Genomic DNA, 22,397 nt, shown 5'->3' with positions numbered 1-22,397 from the left:
AAACATCGCACTGCCTATGTTTGTGTTAAGTGTGAAAAAGGTGTACATCCCAAGTGCCTCAGCATACACAAATGCAAAATATAGATGTGGAACCTTTTACAGTTGTAAATAATTTTGTATATATAGACTTGTTATTGTTTTCTTTTTATAACTTTTAATAATAGTGTTGTTTTGGTTTTACGAAGTTGCTGACACCTACGAAAGAAATGTAAGTCAGTTATTTGTCTCTAGATTTACTTATCATATATTTTTGTGTTATCTTGATCTTTTAGTTTATGTATTGTGAAATCTGCACTATAACTATTTAATTTCTAAACTCTGAAAAATAAAGTACGATTGAAAAAAATAGCAGTACCGAGCAGCGTTTTGTTATAAATATAATGCTATGTTTGTTTATATCATAGAATCACATATTATGCATGAATATTATTTAGAATTTTATGGCCTTTGTCATGTATACCTTTAAAAAAATATAATATAAATATGTAAACAACAAAATGTACTTCAAACATTTTATTTTATAAAAAGTTTGGGATTTTTTAATATTTATTCAAAGAAATGTTATAGTTTCTTTATATTTTAAACCCATTAAAGTAAGTTCATTATATTCTCTCCATTCCATGTGTAACACTTTACTTCAAAAAATCATGAAAATCAAATGCTTAGCTTTTGTGTAATTCATGTTTTTCCTAAATGCTTGTAATTTTGAAGTAAAATGACACTTTCCGTTGAATTATCATATATGTTTCATTTTGACAATAAAGCAATGTTATAACCTATTAAATTTGTTTATATTTATACCCTCTTTCCCATGGTAATACGTTTAAAAAAATCTAAAAAAAATACAATATACACTCAATTTAGGATCAAACTTAACTTTTAAAAAAAAAAGAAAAAAAAAATTTTTGTAAAAATTTAAATTTTTATATGTTTTTAAAACAAATTTTGTTTTTTAATTACATGTTTCATAAACTTCATTTCATTAGAAAAAAAACAACAGCAAAATGATCAAAATCTGTTAGATAGTTATTTTACTAGAGCTTTTCTCCCAAAAGCTTGCAAATATGGGGAAAACAGCCTGGCACTTTATGCATATGCCTTTGGAAAATGCCCGTGGCACTCAAAGGGTTAATTTTTAAATTTCTTTTTAAAGCAATTTGTCACTTGCTCTGATAAGAGAGGAGTTAACTGTGGTTTCACTTCTTCATCGTCATCATTGCATCAGCAGGTGATGTTATGATGATAAAAATGTCTTGACTGAAAGTCTAGACATTCACTGGTGGTGCATTCATTGGTTGTGGACGAGCAAGATTCACTTCCTCAGAGCTTGGTCAATGTTGCACAGTAACAGAGAATAAATTACAGTAAACCACTATTACGACAATATTAAAAGTTACAATAATCTGCACCTGATTTACAAGAAAGATGAAAAGAGGAGTCTTCAAGGAGACAAAGAAAACTAATGTAGATACTTCATTGTTACTTGAGCAACACAGGCTTAAAATTTCTATATTTTGTATCCTTTTTGGAATACATCAATGGTATATATTAAAAAATTGGTATTTTGTAGTCCACACAGAAATGTTTTTGAAAGTTTCATTCAAGCTGTAAAATGGCTTTATAACTATATAAAGTATTAATTTTTCTTAAGTATTACTACACTGAAATCTCTTTTTAAATATGTAACTGGAGTGGAATAATTTCAAACCAATAAGTTTATAGGAATTTTTAAGCATTTAGGTTTAAATTGTTCTCTGTAAGTCAATGTAGTTTCAAAAAATTGGAAACTATAATCCAAAATTTTTAATAAATTATTGATCAGAATTAAAGTACTAGAAATTATATATAAATTGGACAATACAGTAAAAAATTAGAAAAAAATGCTGATGTCTCAAATGTACATTGGTTATCTATATACAAAATTATGCAGTAACAAAGAGAAGTAAATATTGTTCTCAATATTCCCACCAAATGCACTTGTTTTGAGTTTTAAAGCTTTTGCTAAAATAGGAAACCAGTAAATTATTGAAATCTTAAGCTTTATATTGTACAGGTGATGACCTTAAAGAGCTAAAACTCACAAGTAACAGAGATAAGACTCCCATGAAAATGGCCAATGTTAACAATCAGGCTAATAAGATAGCTTAGCAGGGTAACTTTATATGTAAAAAAATGTATGAAAATAAAACTCTAACATACACAAAAGAACTCGTTCACTAGATTAAGAATAAGCACATTTTTTACTTTAAAAAAATGTAATTAAAAATCAGTTAATTTTTCAATAAATTTGTAAGTGATTCTTATACCCTATCAAGGCCAACAATAATGTAGGTGGATACAACATTGATGTTCGCCAGATAAGGTATAAGATACACATCAACAACAGCTAACTCACTATTTGCACCATCAGTGTCCTCTATGTTTCCTGGGATGCTGGGAGGACGCAGAGGACAATTGCTGCTACATGAGCAGGGCTGGGGACTGAACCGTTTCATCCAGTCTGGACTTAACATCATAGATGACTCACGCCCACCACCAAACCCACTATCATTGAGAGTTGCTTCAAATGATCCTGCAAGAGATTTATTTATACCATATAAAAGCATAATGTACTAACTGAATCATAACATGAATTTTACAGATTTTATATACAAAATCCACATCTTAAACAAAATTTCATAAAACATTTCCGATATATATTATTAAACACTTATAAACCTTCCTTTGTTAGGGTTATAATTTTAATTTATTTAGAATTTATTGACTGTCAGTTACATTTTAATAAACATTATTACTCAATGATAAATGAAATACATAATCAATCAAAAGCTTATAGGCATACCCTCTTTTATAAAAAAATAAATAAATAATTTTTTAAACTATGTGGTAACTATACTCAACGGTTTCACAATATAGTTGAAGTGAAATTAGTAATTCTTTAACTCTTTTAGATCTACTGAAAAATCAATTGTCTATACCAAAAGTGCCAGCTAAAACAATGTTACTTGTATTTTTAATAATTTTCCGTTTTTATTGTATTTTTTATAATTATAACATTTTTTTAAATTTGGACAAAAGTCCAATGATAGAAAAATAACAGTGTCATACAGCTGACGATACCATATTAATACAATAACCAAGGATATAAGAGGAACAGAAGACTGATAAATGGTACGTACACTACTTAACTTATACAATAATTTTTAATGTCTGAAAAATTGAATGCTGAAACTAACAGGGTTAAGCTGGAGTACTAATATGTATCCTAGAAACGTTTTCCTTTACCCTTTTAGTGCCAGGAGATAAAATCTAATCCATGTTGAAAAATGCTGTTGTTTTGTGTGTGACTTTTTGTGCGAAAAGTGCCAAAGGGTTTTGGACGAAAATCCAAGGTTTTAGAAACAAATTTACATATAACTTATTTTTGATCATAAAAAGCTTCTTTTTATTTATTTTTAAAAGTAAATGAATTACGTATCAGAAATGATTCAACATTTAAATTTTTATATAATTTTTTAAATTAAAAAATTACTGTAAACAGCAGCATTTCCACAGAAACAAAATAAAAATCAAGTTTGAGGTGAAATAACTATTATAAAACATTTTTATTTGAAATTTCAATACTTTCATGATAAGGAGAATTTAAAAACAACCCAAAATCAAGTGTAATAACCTAATATTGTGTCATAAACAAACTTTTTATAACTAGTTTATTGCTAGAGATTATTTTTACTAAAACACAAGGTTTCAGAAAAAATTCACTTAAAATTTATTCTTGATCATTAAAAGCTTCTTTTTAATTCGTTTAATTCGTTTGAAAGGTAAATGAATTCTGCATCAGAAAATATATAAGATGTTTATATAGTTTACAAAAATTAAAAATCACTTTAGACAGTGACTTTTCTACGGAAACAAAATAAACATCCAATTTAAGGTAAAATAACTAATATAAGAAAAATGTATTTGTTAATTTACTTGCAAAGATGATTTCTTGGAGAGCAATTATCTTTTAAATGCATCTCAATTTGGTTTTAGAAAGACTAAATCTACTGTTGATGCAATAGATGATTTGATTAGACAAATTAATCAGGTATTTGAAAATAAGGCTTTTGCTCAGGTCACCTTCTGTGACCTGAGCAAAGCCTTTGATTGTGTTAACCACTGTGATCTTATCACAAAGCTAAATTATTACGGGTTTTCAGATCCTACATTGAAATTTTTCAAGTCTTATTTACATGATCGACAACAGATAGTTACCATCAATGGGGTAAGGTCCAAGGACATTTCAGTAAAACATGGTGTCCCACAGGGCTCTGTCCTTGGACCACTTCTATTTTTAATCAGTATAAATGATCTACCTTTCTCAGTGACAGCTAAAACAATACTTTACGCTGATGATACAACTTTTATTAACATTGCAAATAACATTGGAGAACTCTCAAAATTTTCAGATGAAACCTTAATAGGTGCCCCAGTGGTTTCGATCTAATGGATTTCTATTAAATGAAGAAAAGACACAAAATATAATTTTTAGCTTGAAACCTTATTTGGCCCCTCTTGATAACAGTTTTAGCTCCAATGTAAAATTTTTAGGAATGTATATAGATAACCAACTAAACTGGAACCAACATACAGAATATATAAGCAAGAGGCTTTCTAGAGTTATTTACCTGTTAGGTCGCCTTAAGAGTGCTGTTCCTAAAAACTATGTGAGGACTGCCTATTTTGCGTATTTCCAAGCAGTTTTTCGATATGGTTTGATATTTTGGGGCAACTGCTCAGGAACTGAAGACATCTTAATTCTTCAAAAAAAAGCTATAGAGTAATGACTAATTCTCAACCGCTGGAACATTGTAAACCACTTTTTATTCTGTTAGAGATTCAAACGGTTATCAATCTATATATATTTGATTTAATTAACTATATTCTAAAAAATCCAAAATTTTTAAAATTTAATAACGAAATTCATTCATACAATACTAGAACTAAAAACAATGCTGCAATTGGTTATCACCGCCTCAGTAAAACCTTAAATAGTCACATGGTAACATCGCTGAAAATCTATAATTTTTTGGAACCTCTGGTAAATAAGTATCCACATAAAACCTTCACTAAGCTTTTTTATAGTTGGCTTTTGAAACACCCTTTCTATAGTTTAGACGAGTTTTTAGAATTAAAAAACATTACATTTTAGATATGTAATAATTTTTATATGTAAATTTTAACAATTGTTTATTTACTATTTAATTTATATATCTAGGCCTAGTTTATTTTAAATTAACCTTCACTGACTAATTTATGCTACTAAAGCACTGTTTTTTCTTTTTTGAATGTTGGTTTAAGTTTAAATTATTTTGATAAAATTGTTTTATTTTGACCATGCCCTAGGCTGCAACATGACATTGTCAATGATTGTAAGAATTTGAACGACAAATAAAGATTTATTTATTTATTTACTTTTATGATAAAGAGCATTTAAAATACCCTAAAATCATGTGTAATAACCTAAAACTTTACAATAAACACAATTATTAAATTTATTCAAGCACTAGAGGTTTGTTTTGCTAAAAAGCACAGGGGTTTGGAAAATATTCAGTTAAAGATTATTTTTCAACATAAAAAGCTTTTTTTAATTCTTTTAGAAAATTCAATACTTTAATGATAAAAGCCATTTAAAACAATTCAAAATCATGTGTGTTATAACAATAATTACTAAAACAAAACTCAAAACATAAACATAACCTTATTCAGGTAATTTTCAAACAAACTCTACAACAATCTTCATTGATACTCGGAAGTGACTGTCAGTTTTTTTATTAATTTTAATATGTAATATAACTTAGAAACATTTTAAATTAATAAAAACGCACAATTATATAACCTAAAAAACGTTCTGCTACTCATCACGACACCACGATCGCGATCCAACTGAGAAAGGGTTGTATTTTAGTTAGTTGTTTACGTCATCTAACAGCATTAAAAAGTAGAAATAGTAGTTCAAAATGTTAGTTTAGTTAATGTATTGGACTTTGGTATGATATCAGCCAGTATGGGATAAATTATAGAGGTATTACAAAATAAAATAGAAATCGTCTCGTTCGCGAGACTCCGCCACTCTTCGCGTAGGAACGTCTCGTCTCGGAGCGAGGCTCTCGGCACTCAAGCATGTTTTTATCTCATAGCGAGATCCCTGGCACTCAAAGGGTCAAAGGCATGGTAAACTCAACACAACTTCTTTATAGTTAAATATAATACGTAGTTAATTCAGTAATTCATCTAACACCATAAACTAAAAACAGTTTTAAATAAAAATATATATTTATTTAATCTCTTAGATGTCTTTTCCCTACACTTAAAGGTTAAAAAGTCATTGGAGAGGCTTTGATTTTGTTTCCCATTAGCTTAAAAAAATAATTGTATTCTTAAGTTAGATTTAGCTAGCCATTCATTATACAAAAATGAAATATCACTATTTTAGTTTATTAAATAAGTGAATTTTTATCAATAACATATTAAGTCTGTTATAATAAAGTAATGTACAATACTTTCAAATAAAAAGGAAATATTTAAAATGAAATTAACTCCAGAAACGGTAAATCACGGAATGAATCACCTTCCTGTTCTTGATTCAGAACAACTTTAAATGGTTGTAGGTAACTTTTCACAATAACTTTTTCCTGTCTCTATTACCTTAGCTTTCATACAGGTTTGTGGTGCTGTGAAAATAAATAAATAGATAGATAAAAAAATACAATTCTGTATCATTAGATATTTTATATTAAAGCTAAATTATTTAAGAACAATTTAAAATGTACTATGATATTTTAAAACAGTAGAATTTGTACCTTGTTTTGAATCAAAGGAACTGTTGTTGTAGAAATCGCCCATAGAATTGACAGAGCTACCCTGAGAGTCTTCAACAGTCTTCTCATCACTGTAAAAATTCAGATTTAAGATTAATTCTGAATTATATATTTTATGGTGTGGATACTGTCATCTTTAAAATGACATCTTCTCATAATATTTGGTGTACATATCCAATAACATGAGTGACTTAAAGTTGACAAGTTTTGACCAGTGTCTCCTCCCTCTGGCTAATGATATGAATATTGTACAAACATTGGTCCGGTCTACCTATGCACTGTGCAAAATATTGAATTGAATCATAATTTATTTCTAATTTTGGTACATGAAATAGTGTATAAACTATAACTCAAACTCCTTACAACATAAACAAAGTGTAACAATTTAAAAATTAAGCAGTAATTATAAATGATAAGTTAGTTAATAACATACAATTAAGGAATCTACTTATATAACTAGTTGTACATTCGTTAGTAGTAGCAGTTAATTTATTTTAATGTATTATTGTTTTATTAAGCCATTGTTGATATTTTTCTACATAATTAGGAAAATAATACTCATAACCGTTATTCCAAAAAATATCTGAAAATGTGTTTTGCAGCAACAATATATTTCTAGAAGCCATAAAGTTTAATTTGACTTATACTAATACTTTGACGACTATGCCTATAGTATCTAAGGAAACCATGTTTTTCCCTGTGGAATAACTTACTAACTACTAAAATCTATTTTATAAAAACATATAAATATGATTTTGGAGTAATTTTTTGAATTTGATTTTTTTTACCTTTAATTAATCTAAAATGTTACATATTTTATTTTCATAAAGATTTTGTTATTCTTCTTTAGAAATATGACATGGTCAAAAATATGCATGAAATATTGCTCTCTATATTATTATTTTTTTAAACAGTATAAAACCCTCAGTCCATAATGGTAAACGTTTTTACCCATAGCAACTACAGCCATAATCTGGAGGGAGCATACATGTGTAAAGTAAAATCTTCACTCAACAGGAGGAAACGTAGTCCCATAGATTTTACAGGCATGGCCTACAGATTAAACACTTCAAAAACCTTTTAATACAATATTTCTTACCTTAGAAAAATTAATGATTTTTTTATAAATCAATCAAGCAAATATTCTGTAAAATCTATCTTATTGTACAACTTCTGAGTTCACATTTCCTGATATAAATTACAACTGTGATATTATTACCATTTATTTTTATTGTGGTTTCATGTTTCACTATTATTAAATAAATTTGGAACTCATCTTTAGCATAGAATGCACTATCTTTCACAAGAACAATACATTTCACTAAATGGTTTAACCAAACACTACCTTATTTGACGTCTTCTGACTCCAGACCGGGGGGCTTGTATCACTTTGGTGAACATGATGCGTACTGGATCTTTCATCAAATGAACTTTTAATGATGGTCCTCGTGTTGCCATGGCAATAGAGCCAAAAATTGTTTCTCCAAGATTGTTAATGTCAGCATGAGGTTTTTTATACTAAAAATATAGAAAATTTAAATATTAATATCAGGTAAGGGATACTTTCTTATTATTAAAACAACGGTTGTATCATAGCCTACTGTGTTTATTTTTTAAGTCTTGTTGCAATAGTTATTATGTTTACATTTTTTATATAATATCTTTGAATCCAAACGCCTTTAATAAATAGCAAAACCGTGCCCCATTGTACAGTATCGTATAATAATTAAAGATGCAGTACAGTGCTTGATTCCAAAACGTATGTATTGTGTGCACAAAACATAACATTTAGCTAACACAACTGTACATCTTCAGCTTGTGTTTATTATACTCACTGGGGCATTAATTCAATTTTATTTGATCGTGGAGAGTGATTTATCAAATTCCTATAAAAAAACTCAATCTCTATTACGTCCAAATCATATTAAACAACAATGTTGGTCCAGACCATAAAGATTCTACATTTTTTTAAAGACTACACTTGGTTAATTATTTTATTTAAGTTCTACATAAGGTGTATTTCATAATAAACAGAGTTGGGAGTACCAATGGCCGAGCGGTCTAAGTCGTTGGACTTTGGGTCTGAGTTAGAGATAACGCAGGTTCAAATCCTGTCAGTGACCATTGCACTTTTGATCAGTACCATTGACCTTGTACTGTATCAACTATCCCCCTTATTCTGTTTGATAAGATCCTCGCACAGGCCAGTGGCCCATGAGGGCGAACAGAATAAGGCTTAAAAGGGGATCGGCCTCTCCTTTAAAAAAAAAAAAAGTTCAAAACCAGAGTTTATAAAAATCTGATGAAACATATAAATACGTAATTGTGTATACAAATTGTATGTATACCTTATAACCATATCCTTTAGTAACTTCAACTATCATATCACTTGAATTGCTTCTTGGTCTTGATAACAGATTTTTGGGATCAAAAGGTACTTTTTCAACTGATGTTGAATCAAACAGAAGTTTCCTTCCCCTCCAGTCACATTCTCTGAATAGTAACACTCTGACTTCATTCTTCTCCAGATGGTAACTGTATGGTCTGAAAATAAAACTGTTGTCAATAAGTTTTTCTGACAATAACTTATTTTAAAATTAACTTGTTAACGTTTGATTTTGAACAAAATAACAATCTACAATACTGTAACAAAATTGTGTAGAGATTAACAATGGGGTTTTATACAAACATTTTGATTACAGTCATTCTATTGTGAAGTTTTCTTAATCAGATACTCTATAACACTACTTATAAAATATGTAATGAGGTATTCTTGCTATGAAACCAGCTTTTGGTGGTATTTAGATCATTTATTTTCTTCAGAGATTCTTACCACAGCAGGTTGAGTGTGCAGAAATATTTGTTGTGTGCAAAATTTATGGAAAGTGCTAAGGTTACAAACAAAGTGCTAAGGTAACAAACACGTATATAGCTGCTGCTGGTTACCATCATCAACCTTCAATAGAATATTTAATAAATTAAAACATTTTTCAAAGGGAAATGAAACTAGACTTAGAATTTCTAGTAAACATAGATGGGTCAACAAATTCAGTTTACTATTGAAGTGGGAACAAGAACTCAACTAACTTGAAACAAGAAGAGTTTAAATTTACTCAGTTTAATGCCAACCACACAAATAACCAGATTCACTTATTACTAGGTTATTTTACCCCTTTACTGCCAAGGGCCGTTCTACTTGGGTATCAGAATTAACTTGAGGACCACCACAGGCCAATTTTCTCGTCTTCTAGAGATTCAGACCGAAAAATGCCATGGACTGATTAGATTGGCTTTGAATCCTTTTTCTACTACATGGTTATTTTTTATAGATACAAATAAAATTTACACCAAAATAAAGGTAAAGCCCATTTTAAATAGTTGATGTGTGTAAAATTAAAAAATGAATATACCTAAGAGTGATAGAACAACAAAAATGTCAAGTGGTCCAATCCGCACTAGTTGAATGCATATGTCAGCTAATTAACATTATTTATAAATATAATTCAAAATGGTTTTATACATTTTAAATTTCTTTAGTGCTCAGACTCTGTACTCCCAAAAAATGGATTATTAGGATAGCAATAATATAATTATGCTATGATTTTAAAATAAGTTTAAAATATAGTTTACCAGAGTTAAAGTTACGTCATGCACCGTACACCAAATTGCATATGTTTGTGGCGGTAAAAGGGTTAATGTTGCAGCTGTTACAGCGAAGCGAATTTACTGTAAAATATTATAGAAAATGCACTCTCTTCACTTAAAGATAATCATCAAGATTCAAGGACCTAGTTAGGCTTGGATAAACGCTTATCAAGTGTCCTGCGCATGGTGGCCCTGCTTTAACTAAACCCCAGGATCTAGGCTAGTACCCCGAATGTGCATTCTGAGCGGGGACGGCCCTTGGTGGCCCTGGGGGGATAGGTGTGGTATATGGGGACTATAGAGCTCATATGATGTATCAAGGTCTTCCTCAGGGTCGACGGTCCTATGGCCGGGAAGGACTTTGCAACAATTCTGGGGGCCATTGGTAGGCAGAATGCTGGGATCTCCATGTCTGACTGGAAGGTTCCAGAGCTATGGTGATTCTGGTTGAAGAGCAGTCTTCAGCTACTCTTAAAGGAAGGAACTGGAGGGTGTTCATTGGTATAGAGCAGGTCCAGCTGAGGATGCGGGATAGGGCGGCTGATCATGGGGGTCAATGTCTTTCAGGTCAATCTGCAGCACAAGAAAGCTGCTTCAGCTGTGTTCTGCAGACGCTTTCTGTCGGAAGATTTTCATGTGGCCCTGATACAGGAACCTTGGATTTGTAAGGGTAAAATATCAGGGCTTTCTATGACAGAGGTCAAAATTGTTAGTGCCCAGGTTAATAATGCCAGAGCTTGTTGTAAACAACAAGGTGAACAGCATTCCTGTTCTGGAGTTTTGTTGCAGGGATCTCGCCACAGTCAGGCTGATGGGGGCTGGGACTTGACGAATGATTGCATCATCATACCTCCCATATGATGATATGGTTCTACACCCTCCAGAGAGATGGCTGCCTTGGTGGACCATGTTGGGAGGAGCGGCTCAGAGGTAGTGGTTGGATGCGATGCCAACTCGCACAACGAGACGTGGGGCAGCATCAACACTAACAGGGTAAGCCGCTTCTGGAATATATGATATCCCATAGTCTAGTGATTGCAAATGTGGGAAATGTACCAACGTTTCGCACGAGAACGCACAGGGAGGAGATAGATGTGACCATGATGATGGAGGGTGGGTATGGTTAATCGGATATGCGGTTGTCATGTGTCTGACGAGTCCTCCCTCTCTGATAATGCTCACAACTGCTATAAAATCGGAGAACTAGTGCTTGAAAAAGTTCAGTATAGGAATCCGAGAAACACAAACTGGGTATCATACAAGGAAAATCCCAGAGCACAACTAGAATTTGACTGTACTAATGGGAAACGGATTCATAACACGGTGCTGCTGGACAAATCTGCCGACAGTTTGACCTCTGCAATTGTGGGCTCTTTTGATCTCATCTGTCCTGTTATCAACAGGAGTAGATCCAAAGTAGCCTGGTGGAGCCCTGAAGTGGCCTCTTTGAGGAAGAGGGTCGGGGCTTTATTCAGGAGAGCTAAAACTTGGGGTACTTGGGAGACCTAGCACGAGGCTCTTGCACTGTACAACTGCAAGGTCCGTACGGCTAAGAGATTAGCCTGGAAGAAACTCTGCACCAACATCGATCATGTGCAGAGCTGTGCAAGGCTTCAGATACTATTAGCAAAAAATCCCATCTCACCACTTGGTGGTCTCAAAGACGATCAAGGTGTATACAATACTGAACCAGAGAGAGTTCTAAAAGTTATGATGGGAACACACTTTCTGGACTGTACTGTTCATGACAATGATCAACCATTCAGCAGTGAAGACCTACAGGAGACCTCTCATTTGCAATGAAGTCTGACGCACCATGTCATAACCTTCAGAAAGATCAAGTGGGCGATTAACTCTTTTAGTCCCAATAAAGTTCCTGGGGGAGACAGGGTGAGGCCGGTTTACTTGCAGTGAGGGCTGTATATCCTCCTTCCCCAGCTGTGCAGACTATTCAGAGCCTCCATGGTCCTCAGGTACATTCCACTGTCCTGGAGAGTGTCACAGAGGTACGCAGATGATATTGTGATTCTTGTGAGTGGCAAGTTCAACACAACAGTCACGGAACTGACAAATGCTGCTCTAAACATGGTGGGAAACTGGTGTGAAGGTGTGGGCCTTACTGTCAACCCCACCAAGGCTGCTGTGTTTGGCTATACCAGGAGGCGTAAGATGGAGGGTATTGGTCTATTTCTACTCAGAGGTTCTTCCATTGAGTTGAAGTTCGAGGTCAAGTACCTGGGCGTGATCCTAGATAGAACTCTAAACTGGGGACCTCATCTAGAAAGGGTCATCGCCAGGGGGAAATAGTCTTTAATTCAATGCAGACGCGTGATAGGTGGGTCTTGGGGACTTAAGCCAAGGCTTTTGTACTGGTCCGTAGTCAGACCTGCACTAATGTATGGAGCTGTTGTCTGGTGGCCAAAAACGGAGGCCAAGATGGTGGCAGCTTGTCTGGCAGGCATCCAAAGGATGGCTTGCCTTGTTATCACTGGGACTTTACCTAGTGCACCGGGTGCAGCTCTAGACTGTTGCCTCAACCTCCCCCCCCCCTGGACATTGTCATTCAGGCTAGGGCCAGGAGTGCCTACTGTCGGGACTCTGGTTGGGCTGAAGCAGTGGGCACTGTAGAATTAGCATCTTGATTCAGGGGGATGCTCTGCACATGATCTCTGATCAGATGCCTCAAATATTTTCCTTTGACAAACCCTTTAGGATTGTGATACCTCCTAGGAACTATTGGTCGGAGGAAAGGGCTTACACTTTACAGATGGAAACTGTGGATTGCTGCTCAAGAACTGGGTGAGCTATTAAATTCACAAAATTTTTAAACGAGGGTCTCAGAATATTGTTTCAGAGGCCTGAAAACAGGCAATGGCTCATAGCGAAAGATCACGTAGACAGAGCCGAGTAGTTTACCACCGACAAATCCTGAACATCTGCTGGCCTTCCTTATAGGGTTGTGAATTTTTCGGGTAGGCGAGGGGCTAATGGAGGGTTGTTTGGAGAAGCAATGGTTGCAAGTCTGGTGTCGGGTACGCGAACTACGTAAAACCGCATTCACTTGCTGTTCACAGCTGCCCCATGGGGATGATATATATTCTCAGAAGGATTCATAACCAAGGCTTTAAGTTAGGAATGAACTTTAACTTTAACTTAAATCATAAGAAAACATAGTTTAAACACCTATCAAAGTTTGTTGGTAAAGAAATGTATTTAGACTACCAATTTGGATTTCAATACAACAAATTACCATTAATTATTAATTTTAATTACCACAAATTTAATTTAATACCAATTTTAACCCTACGACTGCAAATCAATGGGTATCCGTTGATTTGGCCTGCTGGGCCCACCCGTCCGCTTCTTCTTCCTCTTCTATAGGGCAGCCTATTACCATGCACCTAAGCCTCAAGGACCTTTTAATCTCATTTGTTATAATATGTAAACAATAAAGTATGGATGTAATTCATATACCATTTGAAAGGTAAAGTTGTCGAACACAGCACTGGTTTTTTTATTGTTCTATGACAGCTGAGAAATGTTATAATGAAGTTGCTATTTTCGTCTTTGCAGAAAAATATAGTTTAATCCACTTTTTTGTTTTTGTAAGTTTTTTATAGTTATATAACAAAATATTACTATATATATATATATATATATATATATATATATATATATAACCAACCTTAATCAATTTTACTAACCTTTTCTAACATTTTTGAACGTGTTATGTATTTACAATTACTTTATTTTCTAGAGGCGAATAATATATTTGACAGAGAACAGCACGGCTTTAGAGCTGGCAAATCTGTTACAACTGCTGGGACACATTTCATTGAGACCATAGTAGACAACATTGATAAAGGGAATGATACGATTGGTATTTTTATGGATCTTACTAAAGAATTTGTACTATCAAATATATATATCAAAATGTGATACAGTAGAAAATTTAAAGAATATTGGTATTAAAAATGTTGCATTAACTTGGCTGCTTCTTATATTTCAAAAAGACCACAATAAGTTGACTTGCTGTTTGTGACTTCAACAAATTTAATCACACAAGCAAAATCTTCTTTATAAATAACACGCCACGGTTTGCCACAGGGTTCCATCCTAGGACCTACTCTTTTCCTGGTATATTCGTTGGGTTTACCAAATGTTTTGACAAGTGATCAGAGCAAGCTGTGTTTATATGCAGATTACACTAATAATTTAATAGTTACTGGTAAAACTTGAGTGAAATAGAAATTGTAGCTAAAACGGAGCTCATGATTGTATATCAATAATTATTTTTGTAATAAAGATTTATTACTAAACTTTAACAAAACTAATTTAATTTCATTCTGCACTAAAACAAAATATGAATAAACCCATGCCAAATATAACAATAGACAATGTACAAATTTCTCAGGTAACAAAAACCAAATTTCTAGGATTACTTTTGGATGGGAACCTAACTTGGGATGAGCATATTTTGACTTCAAAAAAAAAAGAGATCTTCCGTATTATTTGCTCTTAAATCCATGACCAAATATTGCTCAATAGAAATTCAAAAAACCATCTAATATACCCACAGTATACATTCTCATATCACCTTTGGTGTTGCGTTGTATGGGGGGCCACTAGTAATAAAAGTCTGCAAAGCATTCTGCAACTTCTAAAAAAGGCAGTTAGAATAATACTAAATTTAAAGGACTGGGATTCTGTGAAAGATTATTTTTCTAAATTGGGAACTTTAACTGTTTATGGAATGTATATACTTGAAACAGTAATGATAGTCAGATCAAATATTTGCAAATTACATCGATTAGGGTCGTCACGACTACTTTACTCAAAATAGAAACCAATTGGCATTACATGAACACTCGTTGGAATTTCATTATAAGAAACCAAGCTTGGCAGGAATTAAGTTTATAAGTAAAATTCCAAAAGACTTACTTAGTATAGAAAATAATTTATAGTTAAAAAAAAACACCTTAAAATATTTTTAACCAACAAAGTTTTATATTCATTTGAAGAATTTATGGAAATACAAAAATATTTTAAATAAAATATCACTGATGCTGTTCTTTATTTGTATAATTTTAAATGTAATTGTACAAATTATATGAATAAAGTTGTTTTGAATTTTAATTTGAACTGTAATAAATTTATGACCTTAGATTATTGTAAAATTTAACAATACCCCAAAACATTAATAGAATAACTGTTTATATCAGGTAATTAATCCCTTTTTTTATAAACGTATTATTATGGTTTCTACTTACAATAACAAATTAAAACTAGGTTTTCTCACAATGTTTATTATTATGGTGTTCTATAGTTTCATGTAAATACAATGGTACCAAATATAGTTCAAAGGTTTACAGTTTAGATATAACAATTTATAAACATTTTTACAAATCTATGTGTTTTTGATCATGAGACCACACTTCTTGTACTACTTTTTGCGCTAAAACAAATTTATTTATATATTTATTTAAGAATCATACAATACTATACATTTTCTGAAACTACAATAAATTTGTGACCTTTAGGCTATCTTGGAATTTGAAATATATATACTTAACTATATTTTCCCGGCAAACCTCTCCTCCTGTTTTAAATGCAAAAAAACAAAATCAGGACCATAGAAGATTCACATGAAAATATTTAATAGAGTTACTTATTATCATTGTATTACAATGTTCATTGAGAACAAAATGATACCAAATATAGTTAGGTTTGCAATAAAAACTAATTTTTACAGATTTTAGAAAGAAAGCTTGCAAAACTAGAAATAACGGCTTGGCATTTACGGAAAATCTAAGGGGAATTGGAGGGTTATAAATTTCTTAAAATAATAAAGGCCTACAATAAAAAAATGTTATGTTGTGAACAAACCATATATTGCACAAAAATAATTTAACTTGTTTGAAGTTCCGAATTATATCTCAATTAGTCCACCAATCTAAGGGACCAGCTCTTGGTGACAAGGTTTTCTGGGTGGGAGAGGTTAGTAATCAAGAAGAGGTAGGCTAGGTAAAAAATTTAGGAATAAAATTGGGTTCGCTTATCATACTCTGCTCTTAGTATAAATTACAGGATGGTTTCTGAACAATTTTTAACAAAAACATTGTGTATCTATACTCAATAAACACCGACCTATTTATCTGAGGGCCAACCTAGCTACCTGAGTCAAGCACCATAACTTACATATTTTCTGTTATTTCTTTCTTATTTCATGTTTCCTTTTACAAACCATTCCCTTTCCATGTCGGTACACTACACACTACAGAAAGAGTTCTGATTGCCAAAATTCAAGTGTCCTTAAATGATTAAATAGATCAACCCATTCAATTTCCCAGAAATAAATATATCTTTTAAACTGCTTAAACTACATTTAAGTAAGGCTGCCCCTATTTCTTCTGTTCACATTGATCTTGCCCTATAGCCTATATTTAAAATAATAAACTTTGAGGTTAGCCTAAGAATCATTCATCAGTTTTAAACTTACTTGTAATCCTTTATCAGGCCCTCATCAGTTGTGACAGAGATTTGGTCCTTTTTATTTGTTTTTCTGGGAGAAAACAGTCGATAAAATAAGGCCATCTTTAAAATTATACATTTGGTTGTAAATTATCCCAACTTATCATCATTTTTTAAATTCATTAACAACAAACACATTAGAAATACCATAGTCTTAAATCTCAAGTGTAATTTATACACTTTAAACATTTTAGATAGTTAATAAATTGACAGCAGTCATAACCTTCTCACCAAATCCAAAAAGTAAATGTTTTTAAATCCAGTAATACAAACAACACAAAATGTCACGTGCAAATACAGTCACATGATTACGAGTCATCTGGCAGACATCCATAAAAAATTACTCGAAATCGTGCCAATTTTATGGCAAATACGATGTATCATAACTTAATGTACTGCAGATGTTATATCTTCTTTACTTCGAATATTAAAAGTTATAAGTATTTAAAAAGTATATATAATACACCTGTGTTCAAACGATCCATAAAATATTATGAGATTCATAGTATTGACTACTGACTTACTGCTTCTTTCCATGTATCTGGAAAATCAAAGCTTTGATATTAGTGTTACATTATCAAAAGTGTTATTATCAAAAGTACTGTTTCATATTAATTCGAATCGGAAAAGCTCCTACAGCATTGAATAACGCATGGGGAAGTTGATTGCTTTTATTTTGTTGTCCAAAGGTGATTATTATAGAGAAGTAAATGAAGGCTTTAACTTGCCCAAGAGAGACCTTGTACCCATATGGGGAGTGAGTGGCAGACTTTTATTCGGTAAAGTTACTTGGGTTCCATAGATAGCGTGACTTCACAAAATCTTACATTACACTTCGTTTTAATCTTTTGGTAATTACCTCATTTTTATGAAATGAATTTAAAATGTTCAGTTATTTTAATATTGTCAGAGTTTATAGAACATGCGTTTAATAGATTTATGTAATATATTTAAATCGTTTATTCCTTTATTTACCACTAGATAGCACATACATACTGCGTATCAAGTTTTTTGTTATCAAAAGTTATTTGTATACGATAAGTAAATGTGGTATACAGAAACTTCATTAACAATTAAAATTGAGTTAGCTGTTAGCCTTTGTTGACGCTAACGTAATTAATTCAAGAACCTAAAATGTAGCTCCAGGGTAGCAGGTCGGTGGAGTCTGTAAATATTTTTGGATTAATCAAGGAGATTTACCTCAAGGTGGTTTGCGTATTCTAATTTTGAAAAATAATTTAGACTTAATTTAATAATTTATTCTTTGATTGTTGGATGTTTGAATCTTGATTAACGTTTTATTAGATACATAACATGACGCTTTTTCCTAAACAATTTTGGTTGATACCGATGAATTGCCTCCAAATTTGAATTGCTTGATGTGCCCTATAACTGCATATGTCCATACAGGTTTTAGAATACTTTTATGTAATAGTAACTGGTTCTTCAACCTAAGATTTAAGTTAAACCAAACTGAGTGAACTTCAAACGGTTTGAATCTTTATAACGGGAAATCGAGTTGAAGTGGAGCACTGAATACTCGCGTGTTTCCTCTATTAGGCGGCTTCATTCTATTAGTTAGTTTCCATCATGAATAATCTGTAGCTTCGGTTCACTGAAAAAGACTGGGTATATTCTTTACACCACTGGGGCTTTTCTTATATTAAACCATAATCATTTCAGATGTTGAGCTGCGTTGTTTAAGTTTACCTTTGTCTTTTAGATTTCTACTGTTTTGCAGCAGGTAGGTTAAGTCCACTGGCATATGCACACAGCATGTACAGCGTGCAGGTACAGGTACAGCGCATATGCCGGAGGACTTAACCTACCTGCTGCCTACATACCTGGATCACCTGCTGCATTGGTGCTACTACCTACTGTAGCAGTCCCGATTCACTCAGCCTAGAGCGGGATCTATAAATCTTACCAAACAGATCAGAATCTCTGGGGAACCTTTATTCATTAAGATAAAAGAAAAGGGCGCCACCTTGTTTTCCTCAGTTTGGGGTATTAGGGCCAGAACAAGGAAAAGACCCGTTACTGAATTTTCCAAGATGGGATGTTAAAGACCAACCAACATGAAACGAAAAAAAATGATAATAGGTATAACCATTAATAATAATTACTAACATGAACTATAAACACACAAAAAATCAATTAATAAATACTAATTAAACTATTAACCTTTAAGTAAAATTACGAACAAATGCATTGGCTGTTAAATGAAAGGCGACGTATTATAACGAGCTTGGTTTATTATCGCCAACAGGAAACTCAGCGTTCCAACAAGTACAAGACAAATCAAATGCGAGATAATAAATGTCTTAATACTAAACCAGATCTGAAGAATAGAATATAAATAGTTAATACCTTGGCCGGCCGCTAAAACTATTGGAATGGTTACACAATACACAATAACAAATAAGTTAATAACTACACATACATAACAGATGTAATATATATAAAGGTAAACCTGAATGGCATTAACTAATTATTAAAAAAAACTACGCCTGCGCAAAAGCTCCTTGTAGCCGAAGTCCAGTTACGCACAAATATGTCCTTCACCAACGGCTAACACCGTACAATAAAGTTCGTAGCGACAATTTCGCAAAGACAGGTTTGTGTTGCCTCAATTATATAAATTACTGGTACCAGTTAATGAGGTAAAATTGAAGTTCTACTTATCGATACACAGTTCATCTGGTGGAACGACCAGCACAGCTGCAGTAGGTAGGTAGCACCAATGCAGCAGGTGATCCAGGTATGTAGACAGCAGGTAGGTTAAGTCCACTGGCATATGCACACAGCATGTACAGCGTGCAGGTACAGGTACAGCGCAAGTGTAAGCGTGAGGTTAAACTCCCGTATGAATCCCTCAGCTAAAATCCAGTAAAGAGCTACGAGGGAGCAGTGTAGGGTAGGGAACAGTCTCATGTAGCTCTCGTGAACGACAAACTTACATTACCATTGCGATTTCATGAGGAAAGAGGGATAGTTTTGCAAGGCATAACCTCTGTCAGGCAGTCGTTCAGTTCAACAGTCAGATTGAGTCAAATACATTGTATGGCCAGCTGGAGCTGCAGCATTGTTCTTTTACTCAGCTGATAAGACAATTTACAAGTTGATCAGGCTTGTACACCAGTGTGAATAGTATTTAACTCTCCCTTCTGCCAATCCTTTGCCCGAAAATAAAGATGTTACATCACCCCCCCTTCCCATGAGAAAATTTCCCAAATTTTCTTCTGTCACTCTAGGTAAGGCTTTAAGTCTGAGGTATGCCAGGTTCCCATGGGATGCCCCTCTTCTGATTGAAGCTCATAACTGACAGGAGATATCTTCTTCTTGATTAGGTAAGGTCCAACAAACTTTGAAAAGAGTTTAGATGATTTAAAGTTGATGGCATCCGCTTGCGCAAAGTTCCGCTTCCAAACTAGTTGTCCTTCCTTGAATTGTTGATCTCTCCTCCGCAGGTTGTATCGTTGGGCATTCTTGTCATGTGCATTCTTCATTCGTTCTGTGACTTCTCTGAAGACTTCATTTAAACGAGACAGTTTCTGCCGGTGATCAGTGGTATCGGTAATTTGCGGCAAGTCTTCTCCACGAAGATCTCCAGATCCCTCTCCCGATAAGTTGATTTCATGTCCAAACACAAGAAAAGCTGGTGTATGTCCAGTAGTCTCATGTAATGCTGTTCGTAAGGCACAGACAATCTGAGGTATCTTAATATCCCAATTGCGGTGATTATATCCAACATAAGATCTCAATATGTTCCCTATAGTTCGGTTCACCCGCTTGAGGATGATGACTAGGAGTGTAGATAGTCTTCACTTTATATTCCTTGAGCAAATCTCTAAATTGTTGTCCAATAAACTCAGACCCATTGTCACAGATGACAGAGTTAGGGACACCATATACCAAGAACACATCTTCTTCCAAGTGCTTTGCCACTAATTTTGTAGTTGCTGCTCTCAATGTAAAAAGCAAAGAATACTTACTGAAGTAGTCAACAACCACCAGAAGATATTTGTAACCCCTTGAAGACCTTACAAAAGGCCCCATCAAATCCAGACTAATTGTCTGCTAAGGTCGGTCTACAACTCGTTGCGCTCCCATGAGTCCTGCAGACTTCAAAGTATCAGATTTCGATTGCTGACATATTTTACAGCGAGAAACATAAGTTGCTGTGTCCTTCCTCATCTTAGGCCAATAATATTTATTCAGAAGTCGGTGGTAAGTCTTATGAGTTCCCATATGTCCGGAAGTAGGAGCGTCGTGACATTCCTTGAAAACTTCCAAGCGCTGATCCTTGGGTACAACAAGCTTCCAGTCCTTCTCTTCATCACCAGTTGACGTAGATGAAAGTACACATTTCCAGAGTTGGTTGTCAATTACCTTCCAGGAAGAGTAACGGTCTGGGCTCTTCTTGGTTGACTCAATCATTTTTAGATACCACTGGTCCTTAATATAGGGGCTTATAGTGATGTATTCAATGGTTACTTCTGCTGGCACGGATTCCACAGGATATCTAGATAAAAGATCGGGGACAACACGTTCTTTGCCCTTACGATGAACTAAGGTAAAGTTAAAAGGTTGGAGTCTTAAGGCCCAACGTGCCAATCTACCTTGGGGGTCCTTTAAATTATGAAGCCATAAAAGACTGTGGTGATCTGTGACGACCACAAAATGAACACCTTCTATGTAGGGGCGGAACTTCTCAATCGACCAGATAACGGCTAAACATTCTCTCTCAGTTGCTGAAAATTTTTGTTCCATCTTGCTTAAGGTTCTGCTAGCATAAGCAATCACACCTTCTCCGGATTCAGATACTTGGGAGAGTACAGCTCCAACGCCGATTGCAGAGGCATCACACGAAATGGTAAATTCCTTTCCAAAATCTGGGCAAGAGAGGATAGGAGATTTTACAAGACTTCCTTTAATGTCATCAAAGAACTCTGAGCATCAGTGGTCCACTGGAAATTCTTTTCTCCTTATATAGAAGTGAGCGGATAAAGACGAGACGCAAAATTTGGAATACATCTCCGATACCAACTAGCGGTACCACAAAAGTGGCGAACTTCCTTGACTGAGCGAGGAGTAGGGATTTCCAAAATTGCCTTCACTTTATCAGGGTCTACTCTCAGGCCATTAGCATCAACAATATATCCAAGATAGCGAAGTTCTGGCTGGCAAAATCTGCACTTGTCTTTATTTAAGGTAAGGTTAGCTGCTGCCAGCCTCCTGAAGACTTCCCCCAGAATTTCTAAGTGTTTTTCAAAAGTCTGAGTGACTATGATCGCATCATCAAGGTAAATAAAGACAAAAGGTTCCAAATCCATTCCCAGTACGTCATCGACCAAT

The 22,397-nt window shown here is 33.7% G+C and overlaps 1 protein-coding gene across 2 annotated transcripts in view; it reads right to left on the bottom strand.

Moving 5' to 3' along the window:
• LOC124357289 (folliculin-interacting protein 2) overlaps positions 1-17,336 on the bottom strand; it is a 43,125-nt gene extending 25,789 nt beyond the window's left edge. Inside the window, exons 1-5 of one of the 2 annotated variants that reach the window (XM_046808938.1) lie at positions 17,008-17,336; positions 9,212-9,419; positions 8,209-8,381; positions 6,846-6,934; positions 2,396-2,572 (exon numbers count right to left, since the gene is read on the bottom strand). In XM_046808938.1, the coding sequence (XP_046664894.1) occupies positions 2,396-2,572; positions 6,846-6,934; positions 8,209-8,381; positions 9,212-9,419; positions 17,008-17,102 (742 nt within the window). In that variant the 5' untranslated portion in view covers positions 17,103-17,336. The remainder of the gene's footprint in view (positions 1-2,395; positions 2,573-6,845; positions 6,935-8,208; positions 8,382-9,211; positions 9,420-17,007) is intronic. The other variant, XM_046808939.1, reaches the window with a different exon arrangement.
• Positions 17,337-22,397: the final 5,061 nt, after the last annotated feature.

This window comes from Homalodisca vitripennis, chromosome 3 (assembly GCF_021130785.1).
Source record: "Homalodisca vitripennis isolate AUS2020 chromosome 3, UT_GWSS_2.1, whole genome shotgun sequence".
NCBI lineage: Eukaryota > Metazoa > Arthropoda > Insecta > Hemiptera > Cicadellidae > Homalodisca > Homalodisca vitripennis.
This window is presented reverse-complemented; position numbering and strand designations above follow the sequence as displayed.